This window comes from Huiozyma naganishii, chromosome 4 (genome assembly GCF_000348985.1).
Source record: "Huiozyma naganishii CBS 8797 chromosome 4, complete genome".
Lineage (NCBI taxonomy): Eukaryota > Fungi > Ascomycota > Saccharomycetes > Saccharomycetales > Saccharomycetaceae > Huiozyma > Huiozyma naganishii.
In genome coordinates, this window is record NC_035925.1 from 834,183 (window position 1) to 857,107 (window position 22,925).

General features: G+C 48.6%; 11 protein-coding genes and 1 non-coding gene across 12 annotated transcripts; 6 read left to right on the forward strand and 6 right to left on the reverse strand.

Annotated features, from left to right (window-relative positions):
* Positions 1-4,476: 4,476 nt before the first annotated feature.
* ANY1 (Any1p) lies at positions 4,477-5,622 on the forward strand (the record flags this gene model as incomplete). The annotated part of the gene is made up of 1 exon (XM_022607903.1): positions 4,477-5,622. One exon carries the CDS (start codon positions 4,477-4,479, stop codon positions 5,620-5,622), a length of 1,146 nt encoding a protein of 381 aa, XP_022464452.1.
* Positions 5,623-8,204: 2,582 nt separating this feature from the next.
* AIM17 (Aim17p) lies at positions 8,205-9,596 on the forward strand (the record flags this gene model as incomplete). Its single annotated transcript, XM_022607904.1, has 1 exon — positions 8,205-9,596. One exon carries the CDS (start codon positions 8,205-8,207, stop codon positions 9,594-9,596), a length of 1,392 nt encoding a protein of 463 aa, XP_022464453.1.
* Positions 9,597-9,759: 163 nt separating this feature from the next.
* On the forward strand, positions 9,760-10,908 carry SPO11 (DNA topoisomerase (ATP-hydrolyzing); the record flags this gene model as incomplete). Its single annotated transcript, XM_022607905.1, has 1 exon — positions 9,760-10,908. One exon carries the CDS (start codon positions 9,760-9,762, stop codon positions 10,906-10,908), a length of 1,149 nt encoding a protein of 382 aa, XP_022464454.1.
* Positions 10,909-11,191: 283 nt separating this feature from the next.
* On the forward strand, positions 11,192-11,812 carry ERP2 (Erp2p; the record flags this gene model as incomplete). The annotated part of the gene is made up of 1 exon (XM_022607906.1): positions 11,192-11,812. One exon carries the CDS (start codon positions 11,192-11,194, stop codon positions 11,810-11,812), a length of 621 nt encoding a protein of 206 aa, XP_022464455.1.
* A 178-nt stretch (positions 11,813-11,990) lies between these two features.
* FUN14 (Fun14p) lies at positions 11,991-12,572 on the reverse strand (the record flags this gene model as incomplete). The annotated part of the gene is made up of 1 exon (XM_022607907.1): positions 11,991-12,572. The coding sequence occupies one exon, from the start codon at positions 12,570-12,572 to the stop codon at positions 11,991-11,993; it is 582 nt and encodes a 193-aa protein (XP_022464456.1).
* A 229-nt stretch (positions 12,573-12,801) lies between these two features.
* SPO7 (Nem1-Spo7 phosphatase regulatory subunit SPO7) lies at positions 12,802-13,602 on the reverse strand (the record flags this gene model as incomplete). Its single annotated transcript, XM_022607909.1, has 1 exon — positions 12,802-13,602. The coding sequence occupies one exon, from the start codon at positions 13,600-13,602 to the stop codon at positions 12,802-12,804; it is 801 nt and encodes a 266-aa protein (XP_022464457.1).
* A 96-nt stretch (positions 13,603-13,698) lies between these two features.
* Positions 13,699-15,144, forward strand: MDM10 (Mdm10p; the record flags this gene model as incomplete). The annotated part of the gene is made up of 1 exon (XM_022607910.1): positions 13,699-15,144. The coding sequence occupies one exon, from the start codon at positions 13,699-13,701 to the stop codon at positions 15,142-15,144; it is 1,446 nt and encodes a 481-aa protein (XP_022464458.1).
* A 107-nt stretch (positions 15,145-15,251) lies between these two features.
* On the reverse strand, positions 15,252-16,955 carry SWC3 (Swc3p; the record flags this gene model as incomplete). Its single annotated transcript, XM_022607911.1, has 1 exon — positions 15,252-16,955. The coding sequence occupies one exon, from the start codon at positions 16,953-16,955 to the stop codon at positions 15,252-15,254; it is 1,704 nt and encodes a 567-aa protein (XP_022464459.1).
* A 267-nt stretch (positions 16,956-17,222) lies between these two features.
* Positions 17,223-18,395, reverse strand: CYS3 (cystathionine gamma-lyase CYS3; the record flags this gene model as incomplete). The annotated part of the gene is made up of 1 exon (XM_022607912.1): positions 17,223-18,395. One exon carries the CDS (start codon positions 18,393-18,395, stop codon positions 17,223-17,225), a length of 1,173 nt encoding a protein of 390 aa, XP_022464460.1.
* Positions 18,396-18,777: 382 nt separating this feature from the next.
* Positions 18,778-20,277, reverse strand: DEP1 (Rpd3L histone deacetylase complex subunit DEP1; the record flags this gene model as incomplete). The annotated part of the gene is made up of 1 exon (XM_022607913.1): positions 18,778-20,277. The coding sequence occupies one exon, from the start codon at positions 20,275-20,277 to the stop codon at positions 18,778-18,780; it is 1,500 nt and encodes a 499-aa protein (XP_022464461.1).
* A 660-nt stretch (positions 20,278-20,937) lies between these two features.
* Positions 20,938-21,010, forward strand: KNAG0Dtrna4K. The gene has a single exon. It is a non-coding gene; the product is annotated as a tRNA-Lys (tRNA).
* A 784-nt stretch (positions 21,011-21,794) lies between these two features.
* On the reverse strand, positions 21,795-22,919 carry ATS1 (Ats1p; the record flags this gene model as incomplete). The annotated part of the gene is made up of 1 exon (XM_022607914.1): positions 21,795-22,919. One exon carries the CDS (start codon positions 22,917-22,919, stop codon positions 21,795-21,797), a length of 1,125 nt encoding a protein of 374 aa, XP_022464462.1.
* Positions 22,920-22,925: the final 6 nt, after the last annotated feature.

Below are 22,925 nucleotides of genomic sequence, written 5' to 3' on the forward strand. Positions count from 1 at the left end.
TTGAATGTGGTTTCCTCGATCAATAGAAGTGGGAAGAAATCGGATTCAAGGACATCCAGTACAAGAGTCACCTTGCAGCCAAGTTCTGCTTCTGGTGGCTCCAGTGCGACCAATTCTGGTACCAAGGGAAAGTACTTCCTCCGCTGCGGTGCTGCACGTATCAACTGCTGGTAACGAAGGTTTAGGGAGTTACAGAATGAGCAGGCGCACAATATTTTCGTTGGTAGCGCTTCTCGTTTCTTTGGTATAGGAATTGTCCCAGGAAGTTTAATTCCTCCTCTGCACGACATGCGATACAAGACTAATAACTTCATGTTTTATTTGTTATTGTTAAAGTATTGGTATTTTTTTTGAGCGTTTGTGAACCAAACAGTATTTTATTTTTCAACTCTCCTTTTTTTGTTACTATATCACTTCTATATACTACTACTACTTTAAAAATATGTTTTCTAACAGCGTCGATAAACCATCCGGAACAGTCAGCATCTAAATGTTGGATGTCCTAAATTGACCGCAAGCACTCTAAAATTTCGCAAACGTTTGCAAATTCATATCAATCAATTTACGGACAATTGTTCTCTCAAAAATCATAATATAGCACAACACGGCGGGAAAGATGAGTTTTTAACCTAGTGAGCCCAACTGAAGAAGTTTATTTATTACACAGGAGGAACGGATATTTGTGCACTGTACAATACAGGTTTGGTGGTTAGTTTGTGTTGGATATTGGAAATCCGGCTTCGTACAATGTTACATTGCTTATCGTCATATAAAAGGTGAAAACAGTTCATCGACAGTTTATGTAACTCTCCTATATAATGCGTATACGGGGGAGGAGCTTCCGACGTTCGGCACAGACCGTCTGCTGGAAAACCCTGCCACACCTCAAAAATGCGTAGTGCATCGTCATTCTTAGCCTCCAGCACTATATTCCAGGATAAACCATTTTGCATTCACCAAGAAGATATTGTTTATTATTATTCTGTACTTTATCTGTTTGGTAAAGTATGAATTATCAATGAAATAATTCTACATAAAACTATATATAGCAGATCAACTATTAAATGCTTATGTGGACAACTATTCTTTTAAATGTTGGATATCGTCTTTTTCGCCGTGACTATCCATTTTAAGTAGAGTATGAGAGATGACTTAGATAAATTGACTTCTTAGTTATACTATATAAGTATAAGGTTCGATGGTCTCTTTTGTATGTCCAGAAAGATAGAGACCGATACTATAGATATAACTAGTCTTTATATATGTGAGAAATTCCCAGATATTCTCAGAATAGGATTATGTTTCATAGTGCGACATACGTGGCAATATTGTTATACGTTTCATAGTTGCCACGTATCACTATAGTTGCCACGTTTCATTCTCGTTTCATATAATGTTTATGCCTATGATGATATCTTATCACCCCTATAATAGTCATTTTCTATATTCAGCAAATAGGTCATAAATAGAATTTATGAAATATTCCGTTTGAGCAATGTACGACCAAAAACATAATCTTCCAAGATAAGCAAGCAATGAAGCAAAAATAAGGTAATATGTGCTCTGATACAACGTTGTAATAAATTGGAACTATACCCTTAGCCATGGAAAAGTCTCGCATTTATATAGACCGGTTATGCGAAAGAATTGATATTTTTCACCAATGCATGACGAAGGAGATCAGCATGCATATACTTAGAAAGCAGTATAATAAAAGAGTAAATAAACTCAACCACCTTTTATTTTAGACCAATAAAAAATAGCCACGGTGAAGAAAAAGCTACTTAATGAAATGTTTACCAACGAACCTGCATCGTGCATATACCTTCTTGGTGCAGGTTTTGTACACAGAAGATCTTCTGTCTAACTAGCCAATACTTTTAGAAATATATAACTAAGGAATAATATTTATGGAATATAAGGGTCTTGGTCTTTCAACAGGGTGTGGCGCTCACATGTCAGAAGTCTCTACTTATAAAAAGTACGTTAGGGAAATAAATATTGCGACTACCCCCACCCCTCCCCTAATATGGTGACAGTTAATGTTACATTGTAAGTTCACCTGGAAATCCAGAGCTGGGAAATAAAATCAGCTGTTTGTTCAAATGTTCAGAGGTTTGCGTTTAGTGTTTTTCTTAAAAGAGAGTTTTTCAGGTAGCTACCAACTGAGAGTAACGAAATCTTGTAGCATGAGTAGAATGCTTACTTAATTCATTTGCCTTTATTAAGATAAAACTGTTGAAAATAGAGATACGACATTGCTCCCCCTTCTCGGTGCATGAGTTACTATATCTCTATTGTGAGTTTTATGAATAGGGGCAAATGCTACGATTGGTGTTTACGACCCGACAGAACTATCCACACGACAGTACGCAGCCTTCTGTGGAAGGTGATACGTGGATAAAAAATAAGACGAGATAGTTTTGGGATTTATCTCAAAAATCAAATTACGAAATTATAGCGCATCGTAAGCTTGTGTGATATTTCTTCCAGAAAAAATCATATGAATAGCCACGATATAGAACGTTTTCTCGAAGCAATTCTCATTACAGATTATTTCTATCTACTTATTTTATATATATTCTTTCCTTATATCTGTGAGGGCAAGAAACCGTTATACAAGGTTTAAAATAATTAATCTGATACTTAAGTATGTCTTGGCAAAGAGGAACAGCTAACAATCAATTGAGAAGCTTCGAGAACTTCGTTCAAAAACATCGCATATGTCAATCTCACACAGTTTGTTCTAGGGGAAGTTGCTTTTTTTCGAAAGTCTTCTCTAGTTAGTATTCTTGAATTTTTGTTCAAAAATTCGTTAATGTCCTTATGGATTCAATCGATATTAAATGGTTACCGGAGATGTAATGGGCTCCCTTTTAGTCATTGGGTTACGTTAAGAGGACACTTTGTCCAGCGACTTGTGAAGCTGCCGACAACTTTTACGGAGCCCATATTCAAATTTTCTATTTCAGCTGGCTGGTAAGTGTCATCCTATACGGAACTTGGGTTCAATTAAGGACTACTCCAAAAAATTGAGGAACATTTTTTTTTCGGTTATTACGAAAGCCCTTATTATTTATACCAATCTTTGATTGAACGACGACTGAAGAAAGGGAAAAACTATAATGTCCGATATCGAGCCTCATTCTGCCATTTTCATATCTCTTGACTGTTTTTGCAGACACCCATATATGTTTGCGTAGTCAATCCATTGACCATATGTGCGTTTCAATCACTTGATGGAAAAAAAATAATACACATAGGAAGAGGTGGGATCTGCGAACATCAATTTCATGATTAGCGATTTTCCAACAGAAGAGAATGTTATCACAGTGGAAGAATGAGAGGTAATTGTTAATGGTATAGAGCAGTATATGCACAACTCTCCCATCGGTAGTAATTGAGGTTCCCATTCTTTAATAATACGCTCATCAAGTATTTACTACCCTATATTTCAATATTACTATTTGGATCACTTATATTGGTTAACCGAATTATAACACAGCGATTGGGCTCTCTAATTTGGGGATGGGAAGTGACCATCATTTTGTAATAGACTCATGGCCTATTACCATACGGAACACAGTACTGTTAAATAATTACAGGACCGAGATGTCAAGGGTAGCCTCATGACAGGAGAATGCGAGGTTACGTACTGACACCAGGTGTTTGCTTCGACAAATTACAAGCCTATCTCAGAATGTAAATTTAAACAAGTAAGTACAGTTGATATAAGTACTTTAACCACGTATTCTGCATGTATAATAACGACCTCAGGTACACTCATCTTCCAGTCATAACACACTTGGTGCGCTATATGGTTTTCAGCACTTGCGTAATCACAGGTACAATCATCTACACTAGATAAGTACCTAGTGCGCGTCACATCTGGATACAGATATTTCGGTATGCGCAGTTTGCTGTGATTTATTGTAAAGATGAATCACTCAGTAAGTTTCTCAATGTTTTTCCCGCCTGATCACCAAATAATGTAGCCTCAATTACGGAACCATCAGTGACAGTGGGTTTCTTCTTCCTTTTATATATATATCGATGTTAAACCCCCCCATGTCCGAACCAAAACAACAACAACAATTATACCTGGAGTCGGTACGGCATATAGTGCGGGGGAATCAGCTTGATAACGAGAATGGTCAATGACTTCCTCCTCCATTAAACAACCTTGACTGTACACGGGAATGTATTGTGCGCCTCGGCTAAAAGTGAAAATTTTTTACTGTTGGAATTGACAGTTATTTTTTAGTACGAACACAAATATAAAGACCCGGGAGAAGATGCACGCAGCCATGTACCGTGTTTATCCGTGTGATGCTTGTAGGTGTGCGTGCGAGCTTGTACAGTCAATCGCAGCAGGAACAGAGTGGGTCATAGAACTATCTACAAGAGTGGAGATAGAGAAAGGAGAATTTTGACGTGGAGATTTATAGTGTAAAGTTCCGCCGTCGCCGTTCTGGAATGGAGCTCGCTGAACATGTGGTAAGCGAGCCGCCAGCTGTGGGGGACACGTTGAGTGCCTACCTGCCGCGTATTGACCAATTCTACTTGCCTGAGTGGCTCACGATGCAATTCGTCGCGAATAACATGATCAGCTTTACGCCGCTGTTCTCTTACGGATCCACGGTCATCAGCATAGAACAGAGTCAAACCGCTTTAGGGTTTTCTATAGACATCTGCGCGACGATGCTCATTGCATCCATTTTGAGAATATCTTACTACCTGATCACACCGTACGAGATTGCATTGCTGCGGCAGAGTGTGGTCATGGTGTTAATCCAAGTAGTTTTGCTGAAGACAAGTTTGAAATACAGGCCCATGGAGTACAAGTACGACTATTTGAAGGATGTCGAGTCTTTGCAAAAGCTGCTCTTCGAGGTGTGGGAGGAGCATTACGGAACGGTCCAGTGGAAATCACTGAAGTCCGAGGATTGGGCGCTACTGATCAACATAAAGAGGTTTGCAGCGTGTCTGTACAAGTTCCTGCTGGTGTTTTTTTACAAGTTTTTGAAGTTCTTCGATCCGAGCTACAAGAGAGTCATGTCCTTCTGGCAGTGGAACGAGGACTTCATGTACTGGAAGTTCCTAAGTGGGTTCGCCACTGTGCAGATACTCTTAACATTTTCGATCTCGAAGATTTTGAACTGGGATGAATTGGCGCAGTGGCTCGGGTCCATCATCGGGTCCCTCGGACTTTTCGTGGAGGCCCTGCTCCCGTTGCCCCAGATTGCCATCCTTTACACTTTGAAGTCCGTGCAGGGATTTAAACAGATCTTGCTGGTGAGCTGGCTGTGCGGGGACACTGTCAAGATCGCGTACTTGGTCTTTGGAGCAAAGAATATTTCCGTGCTCTTCTTCTTCTTCGCATTCTTCCAAATGGCGCTCGACTTTTACATTGCTGGACAGTACATATATTACAAGTACTACTACCCAAAACATTTCCGTAACGGCAGCCCAGAACTCACGGAAGATATAGAGATGCAACCTATCCATACCACACATTCCCTACAAGGAAACGACACGTCATTACAAAACGAGAACAAGGAAACGACGCCAAATCAACAGGCAAATGATACCTCCACCTCCAGGAGGGCGTCGACACTCTAGCTGCGTACTAAGGTTCCACAGTGATTAAGCTCGTACAACATTGCGCTCATCTCGATTCATGTCATTATCCATTGACTTGGGGCGGTCAAGAATCGCTGAATTCTTACGAAACAATTCCTTTTCCCTCTTAGTGGAAGAAGGGTTTCGCACCCTGTTAATTGGCCCTTTTAGAAACCATCTCGAGCTTTGTGTTCACATAACATATACGATTTTTTCTGCTCATAAGTAGGAGCGTCGGCAGCGCCGTGTTTCGCCGCAAGATCAAAAAAATATTTGAGGGGGGGGGCCTGCACAATCAGGAAACGTGGGTACTTTTGCCTCGTTTGGTGTTTCACACTGCCCGTTCACAAGGTTCGGAGACAGAATTTCGAGAAGATTTCGCGATGCACAGTTTGGCATATTTGTATCTGGTTTAAAAGGCTGAGAGGACCAATACGTGCTAAAAAAACTGTTGACTTCTGTGCTGTGCGCAGCACTGAAACAAAACAGTATCCAGAAATATGGTTTTGGTAGTAGGAGGCTATGTGTTCCCTTTCTCGAATTGTTACTGGGTGGGTCGTAACGCAAGACACGACTGCCACCAGTGGTAGAGATGCCCTATTAAACAATGCAGTGATTGTGGAGAAAGGCGCAATTGTGTTTTATGCATGTTCATGTAACGCTTGAGTGTTAACGTCACATACTTGCATAACATTGTTATTTTCACAGGAGGTTTAATCAATAGTACCGGGATGTTGAGGATTTATGCCCTATCTGGCATCTGCATTCCGATGTTTTTATAGATCTGGTTATACAACAGTAGCTCACTAATATATGCCAGCTTTTTCTTACCTTCGAATATGTCCTAATCAGTAATGGTACAAATAAGGATGCTTTAGAGGCTTCGAGATGTAGATATATGACCGAGAGCTCAGAGCCAGTGGTTACCGAGGGCAGTATTATTATGGGTAGTTGTCGACCTATATCAGAGGAGCCACCTGAAACTTGCACTAGTAATCGATATCGTTGTTGTAATCTAGGAAGGGTTTGGAAGGTTTTCGAAGAATGCAAAAAGTTAATAGGTAGCGCAATTGTATTTTAACTGGATTCCGCGTGGGCGACTTGCGTTTTCTTATGGTCTAATTTGTGTAAGGGGATGCGAAGTATGCAACACAACATCTAGCGTGTAATAATTATAAGATAACTTCATTGCATAGGGAAACTGTGCATGCGATAGATGCAATTTATAGCTTGTAACAAAAGTCAGGATGAACAAATGAGTTTACAACCATCCGGCGAATTGAGATCAGGTTCTGTTACTGCTACTGCTTGTTAACTTATGCTAAGAGAGCAGCACCGAATTAGACCGCGCGGTGGCCCAAACACTTTCTCATGTGACAAAAACTGACAACGCAGAGCTTCAATGGATATCTACCAATATACCCATCTGTTTTCCGGCAGTACTGTCGGAAGAGCACCGAGATATCAGGTCAAGGGTCACACAGATCAACAGTAATTCCTTGAAGTGTCCTCATACATTAGCGACGGTAAGTACTATAGAACCCGTTCTCGATCCCGTCCCGCTAGAATCAATTGTTCCAGTGTTTGACATTTTCAGGCAAAGATTTGGAGAGCTTAAAGTTCTGGTCCTCTTTCGCTGAATCCGTACCATTTAGAGTTTGTCCCCACCCCAATTCCACTTCCCTTTGATCTCAATATGACGCATTTGAACGGTGCTATGGCCTTTCCATCACCGCAAAATGTATATATATAATGGGGACAATATGCTTTTGCTCCGCACAAGAAGCGATTGTGTTTCAACCATTCCGCTGCATATGAGAATGAATGAGTCCATACTTCGAGTCAACCATCGCCAATGTATCGACCACATTTCACCTATGAAATTATCGTATACAACAAGTAAAGAGGTTGTACAATTGAGCACCTCCTTGGACAGACGTTTAGTGCAGTAGTTTCTCTCCAATTATTAGATGGCCGGTTGTTCGCTCGCACAGCAGTAGAAGTGATCTTACAGATCAATTAACTAACTCACGTACAGTGACCAGTTTACTTCTCAGGTGTGAAGGCTCATGAGTGGCATGCCCGTCCGGGAGTCTCAAAAAGGGAAGTATTGGTGACGAATCGCGCGGCGACCAGAATTGACGAACTGTGCCTCCAGTGTTCTTGATGGATAGCTGTGAACGTCCCCACAGCAATCGAACGTACCGGATTACCGCTTATTTAGACCCTAAGATACAGCAACTTCTGGGGGGAGGGTGAGTAGGTCGGGTATTGCTTATAGTATCGGCGACTGTTCAAAGTAGAAGGAGCTTACTGTGCGGCGTGACCATCAAACTATACTCTATATTATATTTTCGAAGCGAAGGAAGGGGGTGGAGACTCATTACGTCCAAGAGGAAACAAGTGAACCAAGAATACCAGTGGTGTCGGGAGAGTTCAAGTGAGTGTTACTTGACTCAAATTACAATAATACCTGTTTCGGTCTGATATAGGTTGCTAGAAGCTTTTGAAAGTCTCCAATTGAGTGGTCACAAAACTAGCTAATACTCAAAAGACAAGCAGGAGTGGAGCGAACGCCAAGTATGTATAGGGTCACTTTCGGCTCTCGTACGTTACTGAACAGTGTGGGCGCTGTGCGCCATGGGATTACGTTAAGGTACCTATCGAAGAACGCAAATCGGAAGGTAGGTGGTACGATCTTGACCTCCAATGCAACGCCGGAGTCCACTACGGTCTCCTTTTTGACCGATGACTGTTCTGGGGCTAAACCTTTCACCGTGTGCTTCAACAATATCTTCTTGAGGGATGCCTCCAGGTCTAGTGACTCCGTGGATGCGGACACGGGTCAGAAACTGTTCACTACGGGCCAGTTGGCGTCCGAACCACGCCATTTCACGCCGGAAAAAGTGGACATCACTGAGAATGGCCAAGCTTTGTCCATCACATGGAGGGATGGTGACCACTATGATTACCCGCTGGAGTTCTTGTACAGGTACAAGGGGTCCACTTATGTCTCGAGGTCTCTGAGAAACCAATCTTCGAAGCACAAACCCGTGATCTGGGATGCCACTCTTTTCAACAAGCACTTGGATTCGTTCAGGTACAAGTACAACGAGTACATGACCGATGACAAGGTACTGTACCAAACGCTTATCAAGTTACAAAAGTTTGGGATTGTAATGATCACGGACTTGCCGGAGTTGTCAGCGGACTTGGACCCGCTGCAGGATCTGTGCCATCGGGTGGGACCTCTGCGTAAGACAATATACGGCGAGGTGTTCGAGGTGGACAACACAAAACCCAACCACTCGAACATCACGTTTTCGAATAAGAGGCTGCCCTTCCACCAGGACCTGACGTACTTGGAGAACGTGCCCGGGTTCCAAATCTTGCAGTGCGCAAGGAACGAGACCGCTGGGGGCGAAAACATCTACGTGGACGCATTCAACGCGACGAGACACATCAGAGAAACGGACACGGAGGCGTACGAGGCGCTGCAGATCGTGCCCGTCAACTACTCCTACAAGAAGGACGACAAAAGGTACTACCAGTCGAAACCGATCATCGAGCAGTTTGATTCCAATGAACACAACGTCGAGATCAGCAACTACGAGTACCTGATCAAGCAAATCAACTACTCGCCCCCCTACCAGGCACCCTTCACGTACGGGATCTACAACAAGGCGCCGCAGAAGGAGGTGAGCACGACACCTGGGAAGACGATCGAGAGGTTCACTTTTAAAGACTTTGTCAGAGGTCTCGAGATGTTCGAGGACTCGATCAACAACCCGGCGAACCAGCTGATGATGAAGATCCCGAAGAATTGCGCGGTCATCTTCAACAACCGACGGATCCTCCACGCAAGAAACGAAATCTTCTCGAGCGAGGCGTCGCGCAGAATCTTCAGAGGCTGCTTCTTCAGCAACGACCACTTCAGAAGCAGGTTAAAGTACCTCGAGGAGAGGTTCGACTGATCCCCAGAGAGTTGCCAACAGCGGTCTTCAATTCTATCTATCTATCTTCATGTACATATCACCGTGTAATGCACTTTCACGTAGTAAATAATAACTTTAGCGGTTAACCAAAAACTCGGATCCAGGTAGACAGTGTGGGACTCGTAAAGCGACTAGTAAACCAATGCGAGATCTGTCACAATTGTTACAAAGCAGTCCCTCAAAATCTGAACTCATCCAGATGCTAGAACCGGCCGTCCGCGAGGTGCACTTGAACGCGGGGAATGGTTTAGGGGGAATACCCTCTTGGATCCACGAGTTACTATCCCTGTGTTCACGAGCCATTGAGCAACACGGTGAGACTGTCCAGTTAATTGTGGCCACGCCGCGGCGGCGGGTACTTTTGCTGCCCTTCTGCGGCCGGTCGGGCGATGAGCAGCAAGTTCACTGGAACCTCCGGCGAGTGGCGGTTCTGCTGGCGCTGCTCCGCGTGGTGCAGCAGCGGGTTGCGCAGGGCGAAACGAGTACGACAAGGGACGTGTACTACTCGAACGTCGAGTTGTTCAGGAACCAAGAGACCGTCACGGGTACGCTCAAAGTGCTGCAGACGGCTTTCCAGTTGAAGTCGCTGGCCGACTTGAACGTGGTTCCAGCGCAGAAGGGCCTTGTGTTCAGTACGTGTCCGATCACGCTCCGATGGGCGCGTAGGACCCCTGTATCGCTGTGCTTGAACCCGATGGAGTCGCATTTGATCCCGTACCTCGATGAAAGGACGACACTCACACTCCCACAGGATGGGACAGGTGTCACCGTTGTGATCTTGGAGAAGGAAGCAGTCTATAACAAACTTGTTCGGTGTACGAGGGTGGGGGACCCTCGGCTACACCGGATTCTCGTCACGGGGAAGGGATACCCAGATAACCTCACAAGACGGTTTATTTCGTTGGTCCCTGAGACGGTTCAGGTCCATGTGTTCGTCGATGCGGATCCGTATGGGATCAACATTGCGTTGAAGTACATGGACGCATGCCCTCAGGTGAAAGTCCAGTACGCTGGCGCGACTTTGACCAAGTTGTTACACAGGGAGGGCACTACTTTGCTCGCGCTGAACGAGCGGGACACGGTGCTAGTGCGCACGACGCTGCAGCGCATTGCTAATTCTCCTGCAGACACTGCACAAACGCACCAACTAAAGTGCCAATTGCAAAGACAACTGTTTTACGGCAAGAAGGCAGAGATGAACGCGTTGTACAGCACGACAGACCATCGCCAGAAACCCACAGGACCGTCGCCGTCACCGTCACTGACAACAGCAGCATCTTCTCTGAAGTGAAAAAATTTTCAGGCCGATTTTGCGTCGTCGAAGATGGTGGACGTTCTACGCGGGAACAATCAAGAACACGAGGTCCAGTCTCACTCAATTCCTGTAGACTTTGACGCGTTGCTTGTTGCTGCTGGGTTTGTTACTCACGTGTGTTGGCCTCTTCTTATTCTAATCAATTTTTCAGTTCTAGCTTTTGTAATAACAGAAGTAAATTGGATTGAACCTGCGTTTAACTCTGCGAAGGTATTGGTGTCTATCCCCCCTCCACCGTGTCAATCCGGATAATAACGAAATGCTGCTGCTGTCAATTGTTTCGTTTCTGTTTGCGCTGAATGTGACGAGTGCTGCGTCCTCGAACTACGCACCGTTTGCCATCAACCTCCCCGCTTTCTCGAAGGAGTGTTTGTACCACGAATTGCTGTCCGATGACGACTCGCTCGTCGTTGGGTACCAAGTTCTCACCGGTGGGAACTTCGAGGTTGACTTCACGATCAACTCTCCAGACGGGACCGAGATTGTCAACGAGAAGCAGAAGAAGTACTCGGACTTTGTGCTGAAGTCGTTTGGTGTTGGTGAGTACAAGTTTTGCTTTGCGAACTCGTACGGGACTGCGTTGAAGAAGGTTGAGGTGACCCTCGAGTTGGAGGAAACGCTGAACCACGAGAACGACAACGCGGAAGACATCTTCGCGAACAACGCGATCGCAGAGATCGACCGTAACCTTAACAAGGTCACGAAAGTGCTCAACTACCTCCGCGCGAGAGAGTGGAGGAACATGTCCACGGTGACGTCCACAGAGTCCCGCCTGAAGTGGCTCTCCCTCCTCGTCATGCTTATCATGGTCGGCATCAGCGTCTTGCAGGCCATCATCATCCAGCTGTTCTTCAAGAACCGCCAGAAGAACTACGTCTAAGCATGCGGCAAAGTCATTGAACCAATTGGTGCCGGTAAACCACACGTTGGAGTCACTCCAGTACATAGCTACATACGAAAGAACGAGTAAACTTGACGCCACGTTTAGAGCGTGAGCTGCAGGGTCAGAGCCAATCGTTGCCAGCGCCGTTGGCTCTGGCACCAGCCCTCTCCCTGGCTCAATTCGAGTTCCAGTACGTCAGTACCAGCGTCCCCAAGAACGAGGCCCTGAACACGTTCACGCTCTCGATGCGGGCGTACTGCGAAAGCCACTGGCCCTGTGCTTTGCCGAACTTGATGAGTTGCTCGCCACGGACGTCGACGAGCCCCCTCGCACGGAGCCACTCGAAGAGCAACAACCCGAACACGGTCGTGTACACGAGCAGCCCGGACACTTTCACCATCACGACGCCGCAGACGACACCGAGGATGGACCCAAGACACAGCTGCTTGTACACTGCCTTGCGTTGCGCGTGCGAGGGCACAGCCACTGTCCCTTGCTCAGTGACAAGCAAAGGGCGTGCCGCGGCGACCTCGTTCATCACCTTACTCCGCGGGGCAAGTAACCCAGCACCAGAAAGCAACCCAGCACCGGCCATCAGCACTTTGGCACTGCTCTTGCTCTTGCTCGGACCCCAGGACACACCGCGAGTCACACGGGCGACCGTGCTGTCCAGACGAACCTCACGCTTCAGACCAAGACCAAGACCAAATCCAACTTTACCGCAACCAACAACGGACCGAAGCATCACGCCAGACATCGACGACGGAGGGGGAATTGTTGCAGTTGTAAGCAGGTCCTGGACGGCTAAAGGTCCCTGTCGCTGTTGTCGTTGATGCCGTCGCCGTTTAAATACTGTCTCTGTTGCTCATGAGGGGGAGGGAAGCATAGGGATGGTTACAACGAGGGTGGGCAGTGTAGTCTCGTTAGTGACCCAATGACGGGTCTGGGACTTGTCATTGGGTTGTCAGTGGGTTGTCAGTGTTTTGTCAGTGTTTTGTCCGTTCGCTACTGCCGTCTGCGCTGGCAGTAGCTCCGGCAGTAGTTCCCGCACCATCCCGACCACGCCTCCGCCTGGCACCCTCTCGTGCCCAGAACTCATCTCTGTAGATCTCCCATCCCTCGCGGACCTCTGCACTGAACGCTCGCGGGCTCAACACAAGCTTAACGTCCGTGGCGCCGACTCGAGGCTGCGCGTGCGCCCAGAAGAACCGCACCCAGCGGCACCGTCCACGCAGAACCCACAGAAGCAACCCAGCAGAGTAACTCCCGAGGAGTCGCACCGCGTCGCTGACCAAGTCGTCCCACCGCCGCGGGACCCGCACGAGCCTCAAGTGCAGGGGCTTCAATGCCTTGTTCGTGCTCGCGAAGAACCGCCGCGGCGACACGATAGTCCGCCGGTACTGACCACTGATGTTGAACAGGAACACGGCAACGACGATGATCGTCAGCATGAACTGCAACGCTAGCGAGTACAACCTGGGGAGTGATCCACCAGGTTGCAAGTACAACTCGTACGCGCTGAAACCAGCCGCACCGGCGAGACACGAAAGGAACACAGTGTACTGCCACCGAAGAGCACGCTGCCGGCGTGCTTGACCACGCAGAGAGTCTTCCAGGATCAGCAAGTTGCGGAAGATCCGCGACGCTGGCGAGATGTTCGACGACCGCCGGCCACCGCTCCGATTCGACGACGTCCTGCTCCCAGACCGCTGCCGCGCAACCCCCAGGCACTCACTTTGCAACGCCCGCGACAGCTCGCCGTCCAATTCATCGCCCTCAGCTGCCATACCGCCCATATGGGACTCTTTACACTGTTACTAATTGTTGATGTTATTCTCTTCAACTGGCTCTCCTCTCACCAGACAAGGACGCCACCCACAGTAATGCTCGACTACATGGACTATGTGCAGCGCACGTTCGAGACGGCCACCGGGTGGCACAGGGACCGCGGGTACGCGAATGTCGGCAGCGGGGGCGCGCTAGCTTGCTCCAGTTCCCGGTGCCCCTCGGGTTCAAGTTGCAGACTGCACACACGGGCCACGCGGCACTCCTTCAACACTTTGGACTTGGCCTCTTGGGGGAACGTCTCAGGTGCGCTCACGTACTTGTATACTGACTGTGCAGCCGTCGAGGAACTAGTCGGGGGTAGCGAGGCGGTTAGGTTGCAACACGCTACAGAGACGTTCAGGGACGTCGCGGGGAAGCACCCTACTACGTACCATGATGCTGCGAAGCAGCAGAATGATGCGCAAGAAACTCAATTGGAACCCGAAGATGCGAACTATGGCTCTGACCCAGTTGCCTTGCACGCTTCCCCCGCTGCATCGCATCCTGCTGCGCAGGATGCTCGGCAGTGTGCGTGGCCGCACTCGCTCTACTACGGCAGGATCTACTACCCCAGCTCGACACTCGAGGCGATGATCGTACGTCGTTGCACTCCGTTCTCGCAACTCGTCGTCAAATGCATTAGCTCGGCGACTCCAGCGCCCACACCGCAATTCAACATCGCCACACTCTACTGGCAACGCGACAAGGACCACAGTTTCCAGGAGTGGATTCTTTCCTCCAACGATGCATTGCTCGGGTATCGCGTGCTCCACAACTACGTCGGAGGTGGGTCTAAGTTCAACAACTCACTGTACAACAACTCCGTACTTTCGTTCGGCTTCGAGGCTTGGCTGGGACTCGTATCCCTGAACCCGGCATGTTCCGTCAGTGCCCGATACGCAACACACGCGGCAAATACGGGTAGACCACTCACACTAACCGTCTCATGGAACCCGCTCTTCGGTCACGTCTCGTCCACGTACGCGGCAAGAACGACGACAAACACCGCATTCACAGCCAAGTACGATTTCAACATCTACTCCATCGACTCAAACCTCTCCTTCGGATGCGAAATATGGAGACGGGGACGGCAAACAGGACTACCGGGCGCGAGCGTTCCAGAGAAGAGACCTGCGCGCGGCGTACCGATCGAATGGCCGCTTGACTTGGTACACCCAAGCGTCCAGACACAAAAACTGCTAGACGATCTAACGCACACTTTCTCGGCGTCTTTGCAAAAACTGGACGAGGAGAGGTCCATCATCGAACAGTTCGAGAACAACTTCAACGCGGCAAACTTCACAAACGTCTGGAAGATGTCCACGTCGCTGATGGACAGGAACCTCAGGGTCCTGTGGGAATGCAAATTCAAGGGCTTTCTTTTGTCAATGGGCACAGAACTACTAGCATCGCCTTCATCGGATCAAGTGGCAAATACGAGAAAACCGTTTCCCATTGAAATACCGAAACAGTTCGGTATCATGGTTCAATACTCTTGCTGAATATAATAATAGTAATAATAATAATGATAATAATGAGATCTCATGCTGTATATACTGCGGACCACTGCCCCCGCGCGTGGCCATATGTAGGGAAACCATCAGAGCAGCTAAGTGCGCTTGAACCTCTTCGTTCTCAGTTGGCTTTCAAAATCGTTCAGCTCTACCCGGTAATGCTCAGCGAGCTTGGCGTCGTCGTATCCGTCCAACTGGTACCATACGTTGTAACCGGACAATCGCGTGCCAATCTCCAAAATCCTCGCCATCACCCGTCGGACGTCCTCGACTTTGTTCACACTATGTAGCAGAATCGGTTGGAACCGTTTTGGAACCTGACTCAACGTCACGGTCATGCTCGAGAATAAAACGGGCGGGCAGTCCTGCAAGAAGTACATATCGTTGCTGTCCACATCCACCTTCTTCCTCCGCGCAAACCTCTTCAGCTCTCTTTTGTTGTGCACTGCTATCCAGGACAGAAGGTACTTGTCCGTCTCAGGAACGTACTCTATAATACTGTCCTTCGGCAGATAGTACCGTGCATGCTTGGACTCGGCAAACTCTATCACCAGCGTTGACGTCTCCATGTATTTCAACTGGAACGCGGTCAACTTGTCCTCCTCAATGTCCTCCTCGGTCTTCACCTTTGGTTTCCGACCGGGCCTCTTCTTCACCACGACACCGGGGGTCTCCACCTTAGGTTTCCGACCCCTCTTGCGAGGCCCGCCAGTACTATTGGGGGATTCCCCAGTTTGACCCTCTACTTTAACCGATTTCGTGGCAGTCCCCTTCACAGCGACCACATCTTTATCAGCGGGTTTCGTATCCGTTCCGGAGGGAGCCACCCCAGAGGGGGACGATGTAACGGGTTTCTTCGCGTTCCAACGGGGGGGTGCAACCATACTTCTTGCGATCTCTATCACTTTCTTGAACTGTTCCACTTCTGCTTTATCCGCAGTACCTCCTGCCACTTTGCCCATAAGAGCGTTCAATTTGGCGTCCTTTTGTGCCATAAGGTTCAAATTGGCGATCATCTGGCTGTCGTTCGCGGGCGACGGGTCCGGCGCGGTCTGTTTCAATTTCCTTTCCTTACGTTTCGTCTCCCGCTTGAGCTTCATCTCCTGCTTCGCTTGCTCCTGTTGTAGTTTGTTTCTCTGTCGCTGCTCCTTCGCCAGCTGTTGCTTACGCAGCTTTTCCTCCTTCTTCTGCAACTTCGCCCTCTGCTTGGCCTCCCTCTTCAACTGCTTCTCCTCTTGCAAAGTCAACTTCTTCAATTGCTTCTCCCTCTTCCGCTCCTCGACGGTCGTCGCCCACCTTTCCTCAACCTTCTCGTCCTTTAGAATGAACAACCTTAGGACAAAGCTATGCGGGCCGCCAGCCATGTTGCACTCGCACATCTTCTGCATCTTGTCCTTAATGGAAAACCCGCTGCCCGTACCGTCGATACCAACGGCCTTCTTCCAGTACAACGGGAACACGGTCCCGTAGTTTCTGATCCAGGACCTCCTAGAGCTGATCAGTGAACTGTACAGAACCGCGGAGTCCCGCACGGAGAGCGGGTGCGTCAGGATCGAGTTGTAGTGCGGCTCTTCCACGGAGGCTGGTATATCAGCAATCAACTCAAAGGGTCTGCCCTCCGCCCGCGGCGCACCCGTCGCCGGTTCCTCTATCAGTCCATCGTCCGAGCCCGCAGTGTCGTTTTCCGAATCACCACCGACTCTCCTGCGCCGCTTGCTGGGACCGCGCGCCGCCGCCGTTGCAGTCACGTCCCGCTCAGCATCGGAAGTTCCACTCCTAGACCTCAGCACTCGCTGCATGGCTGTCTTGACCGGCCCCCTTCACGTTCCATCTCTTATGGCAGTACCATCAAGATCTTAGAACAGTGAAATATCTTTAAAATTTAGTAAGTTAGAGAGTACGTAAAGAGGGAACAGGCAAAAGTGACGAATAATAATAGAGGTCCGGAGAGCGTGAGAACTGTTTGGTGGGCCAATTGCGGGAAGGCGCTGGATTAATATGAACAGAGAATGGCATTAGCGAAGTGTATATACATCTTATACAGTATATCTTTAGACGACGGGACCTTAGTTCTCCGCGGCCGCCTCCAGCGCCTGCTTGATGTCCTCCAGTAGATCCTCCGTGTCCTCGATACCAACGGACAGTCTGATGAGGTTGTCATAGACGCCGGAGGCCTCTCTGGACTCCTTTGGAATACCTCCGTGGGTCATGACAGCTGGGACCTCCAGTAGGGACTCGATCCCACCGAGGGACTCTGCGAGAGTGAACAGTCTCGTCGTGGAAGAGAACTTGGCAGCGGCGGCGGCACCGCCCTTAACTCTGAAGGAGATCATACCACCACCGAGGGCATCTCTGTGCTGTCTTTGAACAACGGCGTGGTTTGGATGGGTCTTCAAACCAGGGTAGTTGACCGCCTCGACGTGCTTGCTCGCGGAGAGGAACTCGGCGATCTTCTGCGCTGTGACGGACGCCTGCTTGACTCTCAAGTGCAGCGTCTTCAACCCCCTGTGGGTCAACCACGCATCGAATGGCGATGGGATCGCACCGATGGCATTCTGTAGGAATTGCAATCTTTCGTAGATGTCCTTGCTGTTGGTGGCCAGGACCCCCAAAACGACGTCAGAGTGACCGTTGATGTACTTTGTCGCAGAGTGCACGACGATGTCCGCACCAAAGGTCAGTGGGTTGGACAGGTAGGGGGACAAGAAAGTGTTGTCGACGACAAGCAAAATGTCCTTGTTGATCTTCTTGATGGCGTTTGAGACAGCCTGGATGTCAGTTACTTTCAACGTTGGGTTAGTTGGAGACTCGATCCAGACGAGACGGGTGTTGTCCTTGACTAGGTTTGGCAACTCCTCCAGCAGGTTGTTTGTGAAAGTCGTTTCCACACCGTGCGTGTTGGCGACCTTTGTAAAGTACCTATGGGTACCCCCGTAGACATCGCCGATAGACACGGCGTGAGAACCTTGTGGAAGGGACTGCATTATCACAGATGTCGCTGCGGACCCAGAGGAGAACGCAAGCCCGTACTGGGCCTTTTCCAAGGCGGCAATGGCGTTCTCCAGGTTGTCCCTGTTAGGGTTCTGCGAACGAGAGTACTCGTAGACACCAATTGGGTTCGCAGGGGAGGACTGCTTGAAAGTTGTCGACAAAGAGATCGGCTCAATGACAGAACCGTGGACATCGGTGTGTTCACCGGCGTGAACAGCCAAAGTAGCGAATTTGTCACTTGGAGACATATTAATTTGTGAAATGTAGTGTGGTGTGCTGTGCGACTAGCAAACCCCCAAACAAACCCAGCAATTGACACTGATCCCTTGAACACACAGGCCCATCACCGACTGGGGCCTTATATATATACCGCACTATCACACAATGTGTCACAGCATCGCAAAAACTGAAAAAATTTTCCAGCGAAATTTCCACAACGCGCCGTCCGCAGCTCAAACTGTGGGAGGCGCACGTGACGCGGTCCGGTCGGACCCTGTCAAACCCCAGTTGGACCACTGCTGGCGGTAGTGGCGCCCGTGTCGAGAGGTCGGGTTCTTCTCCATCGGTTCAACACTCTCAGACAAAATCCCACAGCTGTGGCACACTTCTTTAGAAAGTTACACGCCATTATCATCGTCTCTCCAGGATAGCCTTCATGTCGTCTTGGATCTCGGAGTCCCGCAGCGCAGAGAGGCTGGGGGCGCCCGGGAAGGAGTCGTAGAACTTGCGCAACCCTTCGAGGTCGCTCAGTTCGTTGTTGAGCCGCATGCGGTCCACGATGACCTCGAGCTTGTCGACCGGGTTGTTCCGGTACCTGAACTGGACGTTCTCCGCTGCAATGTCCTCGCGCAGCGGTTCACCGGGCAGTCTGCGCTGTGCTGGGGCAGCGTATCCGGTGATGCAACCGAGTGTTGCGCCGCTTATCTTCACGGGCACGTGGTACGACACGTCCGGCACCACGGTGTCCATGTCTCTGCGCTCCTTGTTGATGTCGTACCATTGGCGTGTTGTTTCAGAGAGCAGTTCCTGCTTCAAGTCGCCGCACTTCTTGTAAAAGTCCTGGTGTATCATGGTCCGGGACGCACGCGTCTCCGCATCGATACACTTCAGCTCGTACCTTTGCCGCTGGTACGCCCTGCGCAACTTGTAGTCTCGTATGGAGGCGATTTTCTCGTAAAAGCCGTGCAACTCGGGATGCGACCCCTCCATACACATCTGCAACTCCAGTTCAAGCCTGAAGAGCTTATTCTCGTACAGTTTCTGGCGCAATTGGGCAAACTGGTGCTCAATGGCAGTTATATCAGTGAGCGCCTCAAGTCGTTGGTCCTCGACATCGGGCTTCTCCTCGTCCATCGAGTTCGAACCGCTGTTTATATCCTCGTTCGACAAATCCTGCCCTTCACCCTCCTCGGCTCGTTCCCTCTCTGCAACATCAACAGAGCCTGCCCTCCCCAAACACTCCTCGGCGGCCGATTCAACAGTAATATCGGTAAGTATCGGTCTGGGGATAGTAGGAGGTTCCGGTGTCTGCACAACAGGCGGGCTGCGCTCCCCTGAGCCCTCCTCTATGGTTGCCTCGACTTCACCCGTGACATCTTCAACAGTGGGCTCGGGCAACTCTACAGGTTCCACCGTGGACTCGGGGACCTCTACACTGATTTCTTCCTCCTTGACTACCTCTGACCGCAACTTCTTGACTTCGGACCCGCGCTCTTCGAGCTCGTCAAGTTCCCTCTTGTTGTCCCTGGTTTCAATTCGCCCAGTCTCCTCGTCCTGAGATATCAGGCCTTCTGCCCCATCATTGCCGCTTGGGACTTGTTCCTGAACCGCCGTTTTCCCTTCAGCGTCAGCGTCAGCGTCGCTCTCAATATTCTTCAGCAACTGCGCCAGTTGTGGATGGCCCTTCTCTTCGCCGGGCAACACCATCGCGTCAGACCCCAGCTTCTCAGTGTCCGCATCGCTGGAGATGTAGTACTCCGACAGATCCAGTTGCTGGCCACCCTCCTGAATGGAGAGCACGTCCACCTGCTCCAGATTTGTCAATGCGCTCTCTTCGTCATCATCCCGCACCCGGGGGGTCCCGTTGCTCTGCGACGTCGATGCACTGTTCAACTCACCTTCCGTGCTCATTTCTGTATCCCCAATGTTCCCTTCTACTGCACAGTTCAATCAACAAGAACCAACACCGAGAGGTTCAACGAACACATTCTCCGTACCTGATCGGTGTTTCTGTTGTCGCACAACTTTTATCTTGTTTTAATTCAATTTTATTTTGACAATAAATTGCGTCTTAATGGTGCACTAATATGTAGTGGAAGTGAAGTTGGTGCCGCCCCAGGGAATGTGAGGTGTTGTTCGGGGATTAGGTTGAGTTGTGTGATTAATACCCGCAAGAGGAAAGCCTTTTTTACCGGGGTTCCATCACCGATTTTAGCTGTGGTTCATTTCGAAGCCAGGTGGCCGGTTCGCGCTGTGGGTGAGGGGTCCCATTTTAATTGCCTATCCAGACCCTGTACCGCAGGCTTGATTGGTGAAGAGAACTCCACCTAAAATAAATGATGAATGTAGAGAGAGGTTCTGCACTGCGGGTATGTGTCAGTGAATGTACCTTTCTCTTGGAACCAGTTTATGACATCTGATGATGATGGGAGGTTTTTAAGGAGCCAGTTATTGTACTTATTCTTCTCTCAGACACGGAGTCTCAACAGTTAGAGCAGATTTTACACATCTGCACCTGAATAAAATAAATCTTTAAAGATAATCCCTTTTTCTAAAAAAACAACAAGTTAAGCCTTGTTGGCGCAATCGGTAGCGCGTGTGACTCTTAATCACAAGGTTAGGGGTTCGAGCCCCCTACAGGGCTTCTTTTTTTCCACTTTTCAAATTAATTTTATAGTGTCCGTTGTGCGGAATGACTATATTAAGATTATTATAATGGTAATAGTTCTCTAGTTCTCTTGTATATGAGTAGTACATAGTTGTATACAAGAGAACCAGAGACATCTTAACTTTATAATAGTCTTAACATAGTCGGCATTACGTATATACTGGTAACTTGAACAGGAAAAGTTCATCTTTAGTTTTGAATAGCAGGCGCTAAGTTACATCAATTGGATCCGTTTCCCGAACTACGAAGTGTACAACTTTCCTCTAGAATCAAGAAAGATACTTTCCCGTGTAAAACCATAGTCTGCAACTTATAACACGGGGAGTATTCTCAGTCATCGTGTCCCGTATTGATATCGTTTACTTCAACAGTGAAAATACAGACATATTTCGGCAGGAAACTATAGCCGTTATTAAACTGGGGGACCGCCAGGATAGAAATGTCAAAAGGGCCATAACCTTGTTGCGACTGTTGACCGGACAGTCGTATCTTCTATCACGTAACTTACACATGTTTGCTAGACAACTTTAAGTTAAGTGTTTACCGAATACCCTCTGTGCGGGAAATGCCCTTCGAAGGTACTAGGGTTCGTCGAACTGATGCCAGGAAAATGGATATATCACCGGTCTATGTGAAGCGAAAAAACCGGAATCGGAGTTCCATTGGAACATCCAACGTCCCCAGTAAATATTCTTTCCTTGATGACTGTCATCAAGCGCCCATACAGCTATTCAAAAGATTAACCATGATTCTCTCCCCCTTATGAACTTACCACTATCCAAGTGGTAGCACACCCTCCCCAAACTTTAACTTTCTTGTCTGGATCAACAACTAGAATTTCATTCAATGGACTTACCTCGTTCGATTTATCGTTTATAACACTGGTGGGATCGCTATCCGATTGGTTGGGACTCAATCTTCCGCAATTTCCGTGCTCACCCCAGCCCCATGCCAGGACACGCTGGGAGCCGTCCAATTCTTTGACCACTACTACACCGTGTTCACTGCCCATGCACGTATCTGTGACGTACATGTCCTGTGGGAAAGCGGTGTCGAGTAACTGACCGTGCAGATTGAACCCAAATGATAACCTAGACCCCTTCAAATCAAGAATGTGGATAGACGACCACATGCACCGCACCTGTAGTCCCGGAACACCCTTCCAGTGCTCCCAATGGAAGCCACTGGGGAGATTCCCCGCGGCATGCACTATTTCTCCGCGCTTGTTCACCAATACGTTGAAATTCTTTCCCAACGCCGCGTAGTCAACAGGGTCGTCCGTCTCGTAGATAACCACGGGCCGATCAACGATTTTACTCTTCGGTGTCTGCAGTTGACACTTTGTGTTACTTCCCCACCCATAAACAGTACAATGACCTCCCTTTGTAGTGACTACAGCGACACAGTTGGCGAACGATGCAAAAAGTTTCACCTCATCATCGCTTCCGCATTCCATCACTGTGCAAAACCCACCACCACTATTATTTGAATTACCACTGCAAGTATCCAATCCAACACCGAGCTCCCCACGGGGGCCTGCACCCCGACTCCGAACGATGTTGTTCTCGTCTACAATGGCAGTGAACTCCCACCCTGCGGCAACATCCAAAACCCTGGGGGTGGACCACGGACCGTTACAATCCACCCAATCCGTGTAGTCCACCACTGGTCCCCCAACAAGTTGCCCGAACTCATTGTTCCCAGTGGCCAGTACCGAACCGGAACCCTCCAACAACAACACCGTGTGGTTACCACCGCATACAACTTTCCTCACCTCATCACTACTCTGCACGATGCTCTTCTGCGCAACCATAACGTCATTGCAATGGCCCAACCCAAGCTGCCCTCTCCCATTCGATCCCAAGCAGTACACGTTAAACCCCATCTCAAA